At 52.9% G+C, this 16,034-nt stretch overlaps 2 protein-coding genes across 3 annotated transcripts; one reads left to right on the top strand and one right to left on the bottom strand.

The window, feature by feature from the left end:
• Positions 1-799: 799 nt before the first annotated feature.
• On the bottom strand, positions 800-9,043 carry FAM217B (family with sequence similarity 217 member B). 2 transcript variants are annotated; one of them, XM_045981134.1, is made up of 4 exons: positions 8,919-9,043; positions 7,240-7,351; positions 6,987-7,072; positions 800-5,644 (listed from the first exon to the last, which is right to left on the bottom strand). In XM_045981134.1, the coding sequence occupies exon 4, from the start codon at positions 5,638-5,640 to the stop codon at positions 4,516-4,518; it is 1,125 nt and encodes a 374-aa protein (XP_045837090.1). In that variant the 5' UTR covers positions 5,641-5,644; positions 6,987-7,072; positions 7,240-7,351; positions 8,919-9,043; the 3' UTR covers positions 800-4,515. The 2 variants fall into 2 exon arrangements, with proteins under 2 accessions (XP_045837090.1, XP_045837088.1); XM_045981132.1 differs by having other exon boundaries at positions 7,235-7,351; positions 8,919-8,932.
• On the top strand, positions 9,008-12,685 carry PPP1R3D (protein phosphatase 1 regulatory subunit 3D). The gene is made up of 2 exons (XM_045981135.1): positions 9,008-9,137; positions 9,317-12,685. The coding sequence occupies exon 2, from the start codon at positions 9,523-9,525 to the stop codon at positions 10,420-10,422; it is 900 nt and encodes a 299-aa protein (XP_045837091.1). The 5' UTR covers positions 9,008-9,137; positions 9,317-9,522; the 3' UTR covers positions 10,423-12,685.
• Positions 12,686-16,034: the final 3,349 nt, after the last annotated feature.

Below are 16,034 nucleotides of genomic sequence, written 5' to 3'. Positions count from 1 at the left end.
GGAATTTCATCTCCTGCTTTGAAGGAAAAGAAGAAAGGTAAGAGTGTTTTTGTTTGACTTGCTATTTTTCAAGTGTCTTTAACTTGAGGTAGGCAGTGTGCCCGGGCGGTGGATTTCCAGACGGCGTGTTGGGAACCCCTCCCCTGCAGCAGGTGCGAGAGGGGGCTGGCCACGGCAGGAGCAGGGCCACCGAACCGTGCTGGCCGACTGGGATTGCAAGAGATGGACATTGACTTTCTCTAAAATATCCTTTGAGCTGGGACAGTTCTAATTGTGACTACCCCATTTTTAAAATTCCATGTATGATTTGCCAGTGGTAGCATAGTTAATTCCTTTCAACAGCAAGTTGCTGAGGACAGGGAAGATTTTTTACAAATTCATGACCTGTGTTCCTCCACTGATCATTATTCTGGTAACGTTGTTTTATGATGTTAATCAAACAAGGAGACCATTGGACTGAGGTGGTTTTAGGGTTAGGTGGAGAGGCTTTGTTGCTGCCTCGTGGGTAATAAAACAGCAACATCCAAGAATAACCTACCATTTTATATACAAATTTGTGATTTAAAACTTCCAACATGGTTGATTTTCCAACTACCAGAAAACTATTTTTAAACCCTCTGATAAAAAGACCACAGGCCCTTATGGCATGACTACGCCCAGCAGGCCATGGAACCCAGCCTTATTCGGAGTTTGGGCTCAGAGCAGGATCTTAAACTAGGCAGTCAGCTGTCACCTGATCCGCACTGGGGAGGCCATTCTCCTGATAAGACCCCCCGGGCAACCCAAAAAGGAAAGTGATCTTGCAATGACCCAGCCACTTTCTTATCTAGCACAACTTCCTCCTGCCTGCTCCCTTCTGCCTATGGAAGTCCGTCCTTTTGTGCACACATTGGAGCTCCTTTCCACCTGCTGGGTGGAGGCTCCCCGACTCACACATCATTAAATAAAGCCAATAACATCTATAAAATTTTCCCAGTGGAATTTTGCTTTTTAATGCCCCCGGAATTATTTTTTAAACTGCCACTATTTGGTAGACTCAAAAGAATGGACCTCCTTCTCAGAAGTGAGCTTAGAAAAAGGAGCAGGTGGCCTTTGAGAATGTCTGCAGCCGGTCCAGGAGGCGCACAATCTCGCGTGAGCTCCTATCATGTCGCTCTACTGTTACTGAATTTCCGTTCAGGGTCCCTAACCGTCGGACCCCTTCTGGGCCTAAGAAGAGGTGCAGGGACTCCGGAAAGCCCAGCCGTGCTTCTCAGATGCCCCCAGTCCTGTTGGCAGGTGCACTGCTGAGTGTTAAGAAAGGACGTGGCGTGGTCTCCTGCCCAGCGGTTCTGTGAGATGACCCGGCAGACATGATACAAACTCAGGAAGAGAGCTGCACGAAAAGCACAACGGACCCATACCCCAAAAACCCAGACAACATCTCCTACTGTTTAATAGACCTCAAGGAAGGAAAAATCCAGCTTCACAAAAACGTACGATGTGTTTTTGTTTTATTGTGTACAAAACCAAGCATACAATAATTTAACACCAAATAACAAACATGCTTGGCTGGGCCAGGCCGTCTGAAATGGACGCCTGGACACAGACATGAAGACGTCATAAATACTGCTTCTCTGTTACCTTGAAACACAATACCACCTAGAGTTTCCTATTTTTAACTACTCGAGTAAGTGAGGGTAAAGAGGAAATAGACAGTATTTAAATCATGAAATAGACAGTATTTAAATCATGAAAGAGATTGTTCCGTCTTTCTGGAAACTAGCCCACTGGCGTAAGAACCAGGACAATCCTCCATCCCTCCGGCCTGCCAGGAGACCCGCGGCGCTCTGATCTGGTCCACACAGGCTCCCCCCACCGCCCCGCCAGTAAGTTACGATCCTTCAGCCAGCCTGGGCCTTGAGGAGTTGAGAACAAGTCTCGCCCCAGAGAACGGCAGCCGATACTAATAAGTTTCTGCAGTTTGTTTCGCACACTTTTGCACGCTTTCACAACTGATTCTAAACCTTCAATAGTTCTTACTTTTCTCTACACTTTTTTTTTAAAAACCTTGGATTATTTTAGTTGGTTTAAACACAACACGTATGTCAACAACTCCCAGAAGTGAGAGGCACTTCTCTGGAGACAATGACAGGTCCCCAGACTAGCAGGACCCTGGGTGGCTCAGACAGGACCACCCTCAGGAGGCCAGGACTCTGCTCTGGGGCGTGGTCTGCGGAAGCAGCGGGATTGGGGTCTGCAGCATTAGGACATGAGGCTGTGTCGGGAGGGACTAGGAAATCGTGGGAAGGAAATTGTGCTTATTTTCTGTAGTGAGCCCCTGCTGGTCATCGGGGGCTCCGATCAAGCAGCAAGAATCCTGCTTAATATCAACTGCCAACCTGAGGCAAAAATGTGAGTAAGCAAAGTCACTTTTTCAGGCTTTTCAAACTGTCCTAACATGTGACATTATAACTGTTCCCCAAGTTAGGAAACTGACTTCAGTTCAGAGCACAAGGAACAAATGCGACATCCGAGACACAGCCTCCCAGTTTCTTAACCAGGATGGTCTTCGGCTCACGTCCACAAGGCGAAGTGAACATGGAGCCTTCACCCTGCAGGGCCTCCCAGAGGACCCCCAAACAACACTCCTGGAGAAGGCAGCAGCTCGCCGGAGACCCCTTAGTATTAATAACGGGAGTACGTGTATGTACGTGACGTGCTCGCAGAGACTCATTCGCCCTGAAATGTCCTAAAAAGCCGGTGAACATCACAGCCGAGAAGGCATCACGAATGAGGGGCAGCGCCGGCCGGGAACAAAGGATGAGTCCCCCCGAACTTACAAGGAGCAGCGCAGGTGAAGGGCACGGGGGACACCACGCAGCAACCACAGGAAGGCGAACAGAGCAGTGCTAGGGTTTCAACCCGCAGCGCATACAGTGAGTGGAAACGTCACAGCATAACTGAGAACTAGGGCAATGAGGCCCGCTAGATGGGCGTCTTCGTCCATATAAAAAGGTACAAGATCCTCATGAAAAAACACACTCTCTCCAGCAGGCTGGTGTGGCAGGTACAGAACGTAAGACAGAAACTGAAAGTCTAGAAATCGAGTCGTGGGACAAAAGAAAACGGCCCTAAAAATCTGTGTGTGTTGTTTTGTATTAGTAAAGTCTGATTGTAAAATGGGACCTTAACATTCAACTTGTGCGCATTATTTCATTTACGAATGTCTCTTGTCCTTACCTATTAACTGAAGGAAAGCATTTGGCCTAAAGGTGAAAAAAATAGAAACACGTATGGATGAAAGCAAATAATCACTTAAAGAGATAAATCGGCTTCCGTGATTAAAACACACTATATATCCAGTGGTCCACCAAAGGTTTTAAAGACTTTTACGGTATCAACAGAGGCCTCACAGCGCGACTGCAGACCCACATAGACCCAGCTTACTGCTGGTTAATAAGAAGCTTCTAGAAGAGTTGGGGAGCCACAGGACCCACTGTTTGTTAAGAAGACACCCCCCCCCAATCTGGAAACGTGTCCCCACCCCTCTGTCCCGAAGCAAGGTGATAAAATCCTGCTCTTGCCAAGTAAAACGGATCACGTCACATCGGCTTCCTACAGCAGGACCCAGGTCCCAAATCAGTAATGTGATGCCCATGACAGTCATAGTGCTCTCATGTGTATCTACGGTTCGCGGCAGGTCTTCCTTGCAGACTCCACAAACCGTGGCTTTACTGCGTACCTTTTCCAAAAGACACACAGATGCCAGAGTCGCTCCCACCAAGTGCTCCGCTCTGGGCTCCCACCAGGCAGAAAGGGTTCTGCTGAGACCCACTGGGCACTGCTTTCACCTCTGGGTAGAGAACACAAAGGTGGATTTCACCACCACCTCTGAGTTTCAAATGCCTTAAAAAACAAAACAAAACAAAAAACTGTAAAAGTATTAGATTCCACTGTCTAGAAAGAAAGAGCAGCTCAGTGCTCCATGACTTTGCTCCCGAAGAGGCTCCCAAACGAGAGGCAGGGCTGTGGCCCCTCCTGGGCCTGAAGTAGACAGGATTTCTGTCTGGACGGTGTAGGAGAAGGGCACCGAGAACCCTCTTTCAAACGTCTCAGACTGCACAGTTGAACACGGTATGCACGACTTTCTGCCTGCAGGCGCATGGCGCCGGGGGAGCTGGGGGAGCTGGGGGAGCTGGACGGCGCCGCCACCCGGGCTGTGCGTCTGGCGGCGGCTGGCAGTGGCGTCCAGTTCGGACCGGTCTTTCCCTGTCATTGTATGTCGTTATATGGCACAGACCTAGGTTCATGTAGCTAAAGGGCTCTCATGTGCTTAAGATTGCTGGCACGAAGAAAGGCTCATTGAAAGCCACGTTTCCTTGCAAATAAGCCCCAGTTGGCTGTACCCCGGGACCACCCGACGACTCGCCTGTGGGTCGCCAGAAAACGTCCTCGGACTCTCAGTGTGCCAACCTTCGGACGAGTTCTAAGGTTTAGCTCTCTGCGGGGCTTTGCAATGCATCATTTCAGTTTTTACTTGAATTTGTACGTGCTTGGCTTTATGCCATTGGTTTTGGGTTTCTTCTCGCTGGATATGGTGGCGGGGACGCAGCTGCTCGCTCCACCCTTCTTCTTCAGGCCGGCGTGTGCCTGCGTTCTGGCCGCCCCGCCCGGGGCAGCAGAGTCCAGGGTGGTCACCCCCTGCGAGGGAGCCCCAGGGCCGCCGCCGTCACTACAGGGCGGGTCCCAGCGCTGGAGTCTGGGGCTCTTACTGGCTTTCTTTCTCGGCTCCTCCATCCTCCCGTCAAGGGCGGGCTTCTGAGAACTCGGCCTGCCGGCCCGAGGCGCACGGAGGCCTTTGGGGGCTGTGTCAAACGCGTAATAGGACGGTCGGGCTTCTGGGCGCAGCTCCTTCCTCCAGGAAGTGCCGGGAGCGCCCAGCTTGCAAGCCCCCTCCTGGGGAGGCCTGGACAGAGCACTGGCCACCAGCTTCCTTCTGCCCGGGCTTTTCAGAGCCCCGGTGGACGTGCCAGGGACAGTGGGAGGCTTGGCTTTGGCGCCCTTCCCCTTCTCAGCTTGGACGGTCTGCATCTGCAGCCACTCGAGCTGCACCAGCCTGTCCACGTACCTGGCCAGTGGCCCTGCAGCGCCGCAGCGAGCTGCGGGCCTGGACTCAGTGCCGGGTGGCACGGCCAGGTCGCGGAGGTCCCAGGAGCTGAAGGGGGCGGGCAGGAAGTCCGCATACTGGTAGGTGGGTTGCGCGCCACCCCGGGCTTCAGCTTCGACGTCCGGCTCCAGGCCCGGGTCCGCAGCGTGGATCTCCTCCGCACGCAGGTGCAGTTCGGGGGGCGCGCGCACCGATGGGAGCAGGGGCACCCGCTCGGAGTCCGACAAGTCACTGGCGCTGTCCTCATCCTCGCCCGCACCCTCCTTCAGGATTTTCATGCACTGCAGGTCCAGAAACAGCTCCTTCCCCGAGGCGCCCCGCCGCTGGGCGCCCAGTGGGCTCCTTTTGGGTTTTCCTTCTGGGGACCTGCTGTCCTGGAGTCCGTCCGCAGGAGGCTGGGAGGACACGCAGGGCACTTGGGATTGACTCTGCCTCTTTCCTAAAGGGTTTTTTGAACGTTGTACTTTATTCCAAGAGGGGCCGGCATTCATACTGCTGTGAGAAAGAAAACTATAATTCTTAGTTCATAGGACACAAAGAGGTCTGGCTGTGATTAAACAAGTAGGCTCCCCTGGCTGTGGCTGGTGCTGTCCCTGGGAGGGGCAGTAGGCCACCCTGGGCTCTAGTCTAGAAACACTGCAGGGCACAGGGGCCAAAAGAAGATGCACGATTCGGTCTGACATCAAATAGTATCACTTCGGAAAAACACTGACATTTCTTAAAGTGCTTATAATTTTAGACCAGTCGAGCATACTTTAAAAACAACAACAACACCAGTTTGGAGAAAATCTGTCCTAAACTCTCCATCTGTTCTGCTATTGGTGAACAGTGTTTAATGACCCTAGTGAGTAAAAGCCATGGTTTTCTTTCTCAAGGCTACTTTCCATGAAAAGTAAACAAGGCGTAAAATGCAAGTTTTCTACAACTTAATCACTGATCAGTGGTGATTCTGAGTCCTTGAATCTAATCTAATTTAATTTTAATATGAAAGAGTATAGCATAGACAACCTGTACCTTTAATCAAAAGCTTACTAAAGTATTCTCAAATAGGAAACACATTCAGGAAAGCTTTACAAGGAGAGAGAAAAAAAATATCACAGGGTGCCAAAAAGCAGAGCATAAATGAAAACAGGATTACTGCTGTCTTGTGAATGTTGCAGAAAACGAATGATGACTAGCAGAGCAACTGCCCGGGGCGATTTACCCTGAGGGCAGATCTCCTATCAGAGTTGAAAATACTTTCTTTTCTGTACATTTACCTAAAACACTGCATCTCACTAGGATTCACAATTCCTCTCCAGAACCCCAGTCAGGTAGGGTAAAAGCAAATGAGTGTTCGTATGCTTTCTGGAAACCTCAGAGGTTCACTGGTCCTGTGGCTTCTACCACAGTAAGCAATCATTTGAAAATATGTGATTTCTTAATAAATAGGAAAGGTGTTGAATCATGGCCAATAAACTAACATGTGCTCAGGAGAAACGGAACTCATTCGGAACTCATAACCAACACTGTTATAACTCTTGAGCACTCTGTCAGCGCTCGTCAGTAAAAGCGATTATCAGGATCCTTTTATAAAAAAGGAAACAGTCACAGAAGGGTAATTAAGGGGCTTACCCAAAATGATAGGTTCTGTTAACGGTGGCAGAATTATGACCTCTGGAATTCTTACTAACTCGTAATGTTTAAAACCACTTTGCCAACTCATTTCTGTTGGATAAAAAATGTAAATACAGATTTCTTCCCCACAGACATTATTTTTTTTTCCAGCCACACATAGTCGGGCTGGAGAACTGGTATAATGTGCCTTTTGCAAGATAAAGCAATTAAAATCATTTACCTGCTTTTCTGATGAGACTTCGTCACCCTATTCCCTTTCTTGAAAAAATCAGACGGCTGATCATCTTCTAGGGTTTGATGGACTGTCTAAAAAACAAACATGCTTTTTAAAATAATAATTTAGGTAAGATAGTACAGTTAATAATTTAGATAAGATAACAAATACCATGACCACACACACACACACACACACACACACACACACACACCCGCAGAACAAATCTAATGAAGTTTTCCCTCAAAATTTACCTCACCTCTTCTGTGGTGCTTGAAATAGTCTTGCTCAACGTGTTGGCAGATGATGACAGCTGGGGAGGGGACTTCTTTGTTCCTCTTATATCTGGAAAGGACGACTCGTCACAGGAACTGGAAGCAACAGAACCCTGTGGGTGAGTATGGATTGCAAACGGTCCCGCCCCCAGTACTGGGCTGGCTTGCACTGTTTTTTTTTTTTTTAAATATTTGCATAGTATTGAAATGGGGGGGCGGGTACTGCCTTCTGTGTAAGTTTCATCTTTTTTGCTTGTTTGTTTTTCACAGTGGATATTAGATACAAAATCACACAGCTATAAATGTTGCCTATGGAATCCTTCCCTCTCTCCTTATACACACACACACACACACACACACACACACGAGTCTCCTCAGAAATGTATGGGGCTAATTAATGATTAAGATCAGGTATTACTCCAATCTCCCATGTCCATTCATTCACTCATTCATTCAACAAGTAATTACAGGAGAGCCTTGAAAACGGCCAGGACTAGGCACACATCCCAGCTGTCATGGAATGACCACTCTGTTGGGGAAGCTCCCCTTTCATTCTCCGGCCTTCAGGATCACATCAGTCGATTAAAAGATCGTCAGTATAGTAATGCAGATCATATAATGCTCTCTCTGTGAAATTCCACTGACTCATATTAGAATGCTGCTTCCCCTGATTTTGAGTGGGTGGCCTACTAAAAGGGCCCTGATTTGAAAGTGAATACTTTCTTCCACGACACCTGGCGCCTCTGTACAACAGACAAGAGGTGGGATAGAAGACTTTTTCTTCCTGAAACTCTGCTGTATTTCTTCTCATCAGTGCCTGTGCCTTTCAGCCAGGGCACACAGGCTCTCACAATTAGTGACTTACACCATCAGCTTGATTTATGTTAGATGTAGAGAAGGTTCTTTACCCGGCCAGCCCGCCTTCAATCGTTTGGTTTTCCTTCTGCTTTGCCCCTGGGACGGTAAAAAGGAACCCATACGATGCCTGGCCCCGCACTGCTGTCCGGAGGGCGCCTTTGCACCTTCCCCAGTGCATTTCACCTGGCACGCTCTACAGGTAAGTGGCGGCGTTATCCGGCCGTTACAGGGTGAAATAGGAGAAAATTCTTGGAGGGAGCCTGCATCCTAAGATGCTGAAAGCAAGCTCGCGGTTTCCCTGTGGCTCGCGCTTGCCGCGGAACAAAGCTAAAGGTCTGAGACTCTGGCTGCAGAAAGGCTCCCCCAGCGCCAGCGGCCGATTAAGGGCAGCGGCGTAATTCATCACAGGGCATTAACTCCGGTTCCCACATCTTCGGGCCGGGCGCCAGGAGGCGGACAGGGCAGCACCCCCCCTCCCCACCCTCCGGGGAACTGGCTGGCGGTCCGGGCGGCAAAGCATTGTGGGTGATGTGTGGTGGGACGCCAGCCTCTTGCGCAGCGAGGCTCCCTCGGTCTGGCCGGGGCTCCAGGGTGCAGGGCAGACGTCCACGGAGCTGGCTAGCCTACAGGCTTCCAATTAGCCGGGGGGCCCGCTTCTGGAAAGGCCGATTTATGCGCACCCCACCCGGTAACCCAGAAGTCCAAGGGCCCGCAGCATGCATTTTCTCGTCCTCGCTGGTGCAGACACAGGTCTGCGATCGATAGGCGCAGGGACCCGGCAGATGCAGACAGAAATTGATCAGACCTGTTCGGCGATCGCCCAGGACACGTGACGAGGCCGCCAGGCAGCTTTCCCGGCGCGGGGCGGGGAGGCCGGACTGCGGCGCGCTGCGGCAGGCCAGGGGAGGCGGCGGCGCGCAGGGCTCCCCGGCTGCGCGGGGCTGGCGGGGCCGGCGCGCGGCGGCGTCACGAGGGGCGGGGCGCAGGCTCGCCGGGAAGTTGCGCCCCGACAAGTTGCAGCCATGTAAGTATCGCAGCGGCCGGGAAGGCGGGAGGGGCGGCGCCGCCCGCGTCCCCACCAAGAACCTCAGAGGAAGCCGAAGGGAGGCAATACCCTGCGCTCCCGGGGGGTGGGGGGGCCGCGGAAAAGCCTCCCCCCGGGGAAAGCACTCATCTCTCGGCAGACGATCTCCTTTCTCGCAGCAAGAAGCGGAAGACCTGCGCCAGGACTCGGGGGGCGCGGCGGCGGACGCGGGGAGCGCACTGCCAGCCCGAGGCTCCCTGCGGGCGGCGGTTTCCGGCGGACACTAGGGAATTCTGAGCCCGACGGGGACCCCGAGGTAGCGAGCTCCGGGTCCGGAGGCTGCCCCTCGGTTCCGGCTTCCTGTCGCCCGACGGCTGGCCGGGTCATGTCCGGAGGCTGGGGCTCGGCGGCCCGGCCCCCCGCCCCGGGGTCCCGGAAGCCCGCCCCGCGGAGCCTCAGCTGCCTCTCAGACCTGGACGGCGGCGCGACCCGGGAGCCCCGGCCCTGCAGGCCCCCCGGGAGCCCGGGCCGCGCGCCGCCTCCACCGCCGGAGCCGTCCGGCTGCGACCCCCGCCTCCGGCCCATCATCCTGCGGCGGGCACGCTCCCTGCCCAGCTCCCCAGAGCGCCGCCAGAAGGCGGGGGGCGCGCCGGGAGCCGCGTGCCGGCCGGGCTGCAGCCGGCAGCTCCGGGTGCGCTTCGCCGACGCGCTGGGCCTGGAGCTGGCGCAGGTCAAGGTGTTCAACGCGGGCGACGACCCGTCGGTGCCGCTGCACGTGCTGTCGCGCCTCGCCATCAACTCGGACCTGTGCTGCAGCAGCCAGGACCTGGAGTTCACCCTGCAGTGCCTGGTGCCCGACTTCCTGCCGCCCATCGAGACCACCGACTTCAGCGAGCGCCTGGGGCGGCAGCTCGTCTGTTTGGAGCGCGTCACCTGCTCCGACCTGGGCATCAGCGGCACGGTGCGTGTGCGCAACGTGGCCTTCGAGAAGCAGGTGACGGTGCGCTACACCTTCTCAGACTGGAAGAGCGCGCATGAGGCGGTGGCCCGGTGGCGCGGGCCCGCGGGCGCTGAGGGCACGGAGGATGTGTTCGCCTTCGGCTTCCCGGTGCCGCCCTTCCTGCTGGCGCTGGGCTCGCGGGTGCACTTCGCGCTGCGCTACCGAGTGGCCGGGGCCGAGTACTGGGACAACAACCATGGCCGCGACTACAGCCTCACGTGCCGCAACCACGCGCTGCACATGCCTCGCGGGGAGTGCGAGGAGAGCTGGATCCACTTCATCTGAGGGTGGCCCGGCCCCGCTGCAGCGGTTCCCCAGCCGGGCTCTCCCGTGCCTGCGGCTGCTCTTCCTCACACCCCACCCCCAGCCCTAGTCTTCTCACCTCGCTTCCCGCTGCAAGGGCCCCGGGCGGTGGCCCTTCCCATCTTCTACTTGAAACATCTGTGTCACTAGGTCTAAAATGTAGCCTCAGGTGGCCGGAAGGCCGAGTCGTATAACGCGCTGGGGGAGGGTGCTGGGTGGGCGGCTGCATGGCTGGGTCGGCCCTTCTGGAGGGAGCCCAGGTGGCGTGGGTGGGGTGGGGTGGTTGGTTGGTGTTTTGGAAAGGCCTGCATCCTCCTGCTAGGAAAGCCTGTGGCCTTTGCATGTGTGCTGACTGGGTCTCTGTAAACGTAGCTGTTATTTATTATCATTGTGATGTTGGAACATTTTACCCTTATTGGATGCCCTCTCAGGAACATTCTGGATTTAACAAGCTAAAAAATAAGTCCTGTGTGTCTGTGCCCATCGCAAACGGAATGTACGGTGTGACTCCCATCATGGTCCCTTGAGGCGTTTCTGCCCCGGGACAAGGAAAACCTGAGACTAGGTTGCTTGCCAATGTCTGTAGACTTCTAACAGTGGGAAACTATTAATAGGCAAGAAATTTATGCCTCATCAGTCATCATACAGCCATTCCTGGGAGTTCAGGCTGCCCTAGTTAGGCCATGTGTCTTCTACATCAACAGCCAAGGAAGGGGGGAAAGCTTGACTTTCAAAACTAGCAAAACAGTCCCTTCTCTTGCAGTCTCTCCTCTCACTTCCTGTGTTCCCCCCTCTTCATCTTTGATAATTATGTATCTGCATGTTATCAGGCCATTCTGTTTAGGTTTGAGACGACCTAAACATTTTAAGAAATTCTGCCTTAAGTTATTTCAATTTTCAGGCAATTCTACAGAAAAATTTCAGGCAACAATGCCCTTTGCAATTACCTTTTTGATGACTAAGGTGACTCCTTTAATGTCTGCTTAAGCGTCAGAAAATTCCAGCAGTCATCCTTCAGAAGTCAGGTTAGCAAGTGGAACTGGCAGGTGTTTTCGTCAGTAGCTGGAGCCCTGCAGGAAAAATCATCAGTATTTATACTTTTTAATCGTTTTAAATTGTGTTTATATTTTCCCAGTTTTATCAGCTACCTGCCAACTTTATTCTTTGTGCCTTCAGATAGGAGAGATTCTGACATTGTCTGGACTTTCCCCACCTCCCCATTTTAAAAATGTTAAATGTTTTTCCTACTTTGTTGTTTATCTCCAACCAAGAAGTCAAAGCCTTTGTGCACTGCTGAATGCCAGGATGACTTAAAACTCCCAGCGAGCCGCTGATGATTTCTTTTGGTGCTGAGCAGTGGTCTCTCTGACAGCAAGTGCTAACACTGAGGTGTGGAAACCCAGCCAAGATAAACAAGGCCTCCAACTTGTGAAGTTTGGTTCTAATACAGTTGAAACCAGTGTCATTAATTTGTGATAGCTTTCACCAGTGAATTAACTCTAAATTTTTGAATACTTATTGACATTTGTCAAATTGCTATGTAAACAATGTGTTTTGCCTTTTAACCAATTTGTTTTTATAATTGCAACTTACGTGTTTCTAAAATTCTAAGAAGAGGGATTGCTTTCTTTGGTACCTTTTGATAATAAGAACACTGAATTTTTATTTAAAGTGTTGTAATTCAATTGAACCACCTTTGGCTACTAGCCCTGTGCACTACATTGACATGCAAGAGGGACCGAAGCCTGTTTCCACTTCCTGCTGTTTAATTAACGGTCCAATTAGGTCAGCAAGCCTCTGAGAGCCTTGGCTGTTGTGTCCTTGGCCCCAGCCCAGAGTGCAGGACAACTGTCCAGAGCATTCAGGTATAAGAGTTAGAGCTGCCAAATGTATTGTTGTGTAAAGGCATGTAAAGAATCTTATCCATGTGAAAGTCACTTGTCAAAAAGGTTCTGCTCATGGAATATACAGTAAATGTTTTATCTTCGATAGTAAGAGAACCTCAACGTGCCTTTAAAAAAATCAACATTTAAAAGTGTAAAAACTTAAATATACCTGCCTATTTGATAAAGAAGTTGATAAAGTTTAGCTTAAGGAGAACTTTCAGATCCTAAAATAGTTATATTGCTTTAATTTTAAAATTTTGCAGTGGATTGTGCAATTGTGGGGCTGTCTCCCCAAACATATTTGAAGGTCATTTAAGATTATTTCACTCAAGCCTCAATATTAAAGTATGTGCATAAATTGTTATCTGAGGTGTGTTTTTCTTGTCTAATTAGAGAAACAAGACTTTAGAAACTTCTTGTTTAAGTCATTTCATACGTAAGTCTTACTCTTCCTAAAACACCATCAGATTTAGTGCCTTGCCAAAAAAGGGAAAATTGTAGGACTGCCCCTCAGCTTCAGGAACACAGTTCCGTTCCTTGAGAAACAAATGCGGTCTTTTAGGTTGGGTCAGTGTTCACATCTGACGCAAGTTCTAATGGAGTGTAGGGTGTGGGAAAACCATTCTTTCAATGCTTACTGAGTTCTGTGTGTGGAGTAATGAGTGTCTATCTGCCCCCCCCCCCCCCCCCCCCGTTGTGTCCCTCACCCGGCACAAAGCCTTGCACTTAGGGGAAAGAAACGAATATTTACTGTCCACTCACTCTTATTGGCTTGCACCCCCCGCCCCGTGATAGGTACTGTATGCAGATGATTTCGTTGAACTCTGAAAATTACCTGATAGATAATGCCCCTGCTTTCTTAGCTGACGAGAATGAAGCTCAGACGGGTTTCAGCCATTCTGAAGACCCCCAGCTGGTAAGCCTCACGGTCAGCATTCAGACCGAGACCAAAGTCCACCTGCTCTGCCGGGTAGCAGGAGGTGCTTATGAAATTTAATTGGAAATCCAGTTATGATGGATTGATAGGGTTTTCCATCTAACGCCATACTCTAAAACCCTACGTAACAACAATTCGATTAAGATGATCGCTTTTATCTTCCATGCGGTAGTGTACTAAACCCCCATGCTTGCCCGATCCGTCAAACAACAAAAGCATTCTTATTTTCCTTCTCTACTAAAAAGTGGTAAGACCAGAGATCAGGACTTTAACTTCCGAAGTGCGTGTCTGCTGGGTCCGTTTCGGAATTGCTTCCTAGCTCGCACAACACGCACCCATTGATCTTATCATTTAGACTGATAACTTAAGTGGAAATGCTCCAAAAAGCCTGGGGATACAGTTGATGACTGTGCTCAGTACCACCCCTTCGGGGCCTCAAACTAACGTCCCCCAGGAGTCTGGGGTTTGGCCAGTGAGGGCAGCAAACCCCGGCGCCACCTGCTTCTAGGAAACCCGAGGGGGGCGTGGTCCGGGTGGGCGTGGCCCCGGTGGCACGTGGGCTCCCTCAGGGGAGTCGGAACCTCGCCCGCTCGCAGGGTTCACAGGTGTGTCCGGGGGCCCGCGACCCCATCCCGCCGTCACCGTCCAGGGTGCTTGTGGGCAGCCCAGAGGTCTCCCGGGGCCGCCCACGCCCTGCTGGCCGACGTCCTGCACGGCGGCGAGTGGGGGCACCCGGCGTCCGCACCGGGGGAGGGCAGTGCAGGCTGGGCAGGGCCGCCGGCGCGACCTCTGGGGCCGGGGCCCGGGCAGTGGCCGCAGCGCGCAGTCCACTTACCCTGCCCCGCCCACCGCGGCGCCCCTGGTTCCGGCCTCGGCGACCCCTGCGTCGCCGTCAGGTGCTGGGGGCGGAGCCTGGACTGCGCGCTGCGCTGATTGGACGCGCTTCCGAACGCACCCGGCGCTGATTGGTCGGATGCTTCCCGCCCTCTGTCGGCCGCGTGAGGAGCCGAGGCCGGAGACGCGACGCGAGGCGGCGGCCGTGGCTGCGGCTCCCGGGGCCGGACGGACGAGCCTCTTCCAGCTGCAGGTAGAGCCAGGCGCCAGGCCGGCCTCCCTGACGGTGGGGCTGCGCGGCGGGAGGCCGCGGAGCCGGGCCGGTCTCCCGTAGTGGCGGGTGGGCGAGCCGGGGGACGGCCGGCCTCCCGACGGTTGAGGCGGAGCCGTTGTGGAAACGGCCGGGCGGCGCGGCGGCGCGACTGACAGGACGACTCCGGCCGGGCGGGCAGGGCGGGCCTCGCGCCGATCGCGGGGCAGGCAGGGCCAGGGTCCGCACTGCGCGCCGGGCGGCGGGCTTTGGGCAGCTCGGGGCGGACGCGCGGGGAGGACCCGGGCGGCCGCCTCAGGTGAGGCGAGTCTAGGCCCCGCCCCCTGCGTCCGCAGTTGGCTGGGGCTGCGGGGCGGGGCGGGGCCCGCGGGGTGGGGCGGGGCTTGCGGGCGCAGGCTCCCACCTGCCGCGGCCGGGACGTCTGCGCGCGCGGCGCTCCCGGGCTGATGAGACGGGTCCGTGCGCGGGGCTCCGCCGCGAGGTCGCGGGTGTTCGCTGAGCCCGCCGGCGGGTCCCTTCTGGGGAGGGGCGAGGGCGCTGCTCCTCCCCGGTCCCTGTAACCGGTCCTGGTCGGCCTCCGGTCCGTTCGCGAACGCGAGCGGTCGGTGCGGGCTGGAGCGCGCGCCTTGTACTGACCCGCGGGGCTTTGGGGCAAGTGTGCGCCTCCTGTCGGGTTGCCGGGTGGTTCCCAAAGGCCTGGGCCTGTATCTGCCCGCGTGTGTAGCATCGGTGCCCTCACCCCAACAGGCCGGGACTGCATTCGGAATGCACTCACCAGAAACATGACGCCGTGTAAACTGTTTCCTTTGGGGGTGTCTGGGTGGCTTCAGTTAAGTGTCCTTGATCTCAGCGCAGTCTTAATCTCAGGGTCGTGAGCTTGGGCTCCACGGTGGATGCGGAGCCTACTTTAAAATTTTTCTTTCCTTTAAAAATGTTTGAAATACTAAAATTCTCTTAAGATTGGGATAGAATATGAATTAGTAATGAACATTAGTCTTAAATAAAATTATTTAAATAGCACTGAAACTGTTTTTAATAATTAAACTTATTAAATGTTTTTATGAAAGTATTTAGTCACCATCCTAATGTTTACAGTCCCCGCCACTGTAGAATCCATGTTGTGTTCCTGCAGTTTATGTCCAGACTTACATGTGCGCGCGTTTAAGAACAGTGCGAATCGCTCAGAACTGCAGAATGTTCCTCAGTCGCCATGTGCAACTGTTGCAAGTACTGTGTACTAAGTTGCTAGTATTTCCAGAACCAGAAAGTGGACATTTGACACTATGAGAAATCAGGGCTTCATTATGCAAGGAGAGACTGTATTTTTGCTCTACTGGGGGAAGGATTTGGCAGTGAATTAATGTCCTTTCTCATACCTGACCACTTTGGTTTCTGAAATTCTACCTCCATTCTAAAGCATAGAGAAAAATGTCCGTATTGGCACAATCTACAGCCTTCTCGGGTGGTAATGGCCTTGTTTTGGCCTCCTCACCCCACTTAAAATTTTTTTAAAAGAATTTATTTATTCCAGAGAGAGAGAGAGAGCTCTAAGAGGGAGGGGCACTGACAGAGGGAGGGACTCTCAAAGCCGCCTCCCTGCTAAGCGTGGAGAACCCCAGGAGGGGTTCAGTAACTTGACCCATAAGATCACAACCTAAGCTGAAAC

This window comes from Meles meles, chromosome 16 (assembly GCF_922984935.1).
Source record: "Meles meles chromosome 16, mMelMel3.1 paternal haplotype, whole genome shotgun sequence".
In the NCBI taxonomy this organism is placed as follows: domain Eukaryota; kingdom Metazoa; phylum Chordata; class Mammalia; order Carnivora; family Mustelidae; genus Meles; species Meles meles.
Note: the sequence above shows the minus strand (reverse complement) of the source record. Positions and strands in the feature narration are given on the sequence as shown.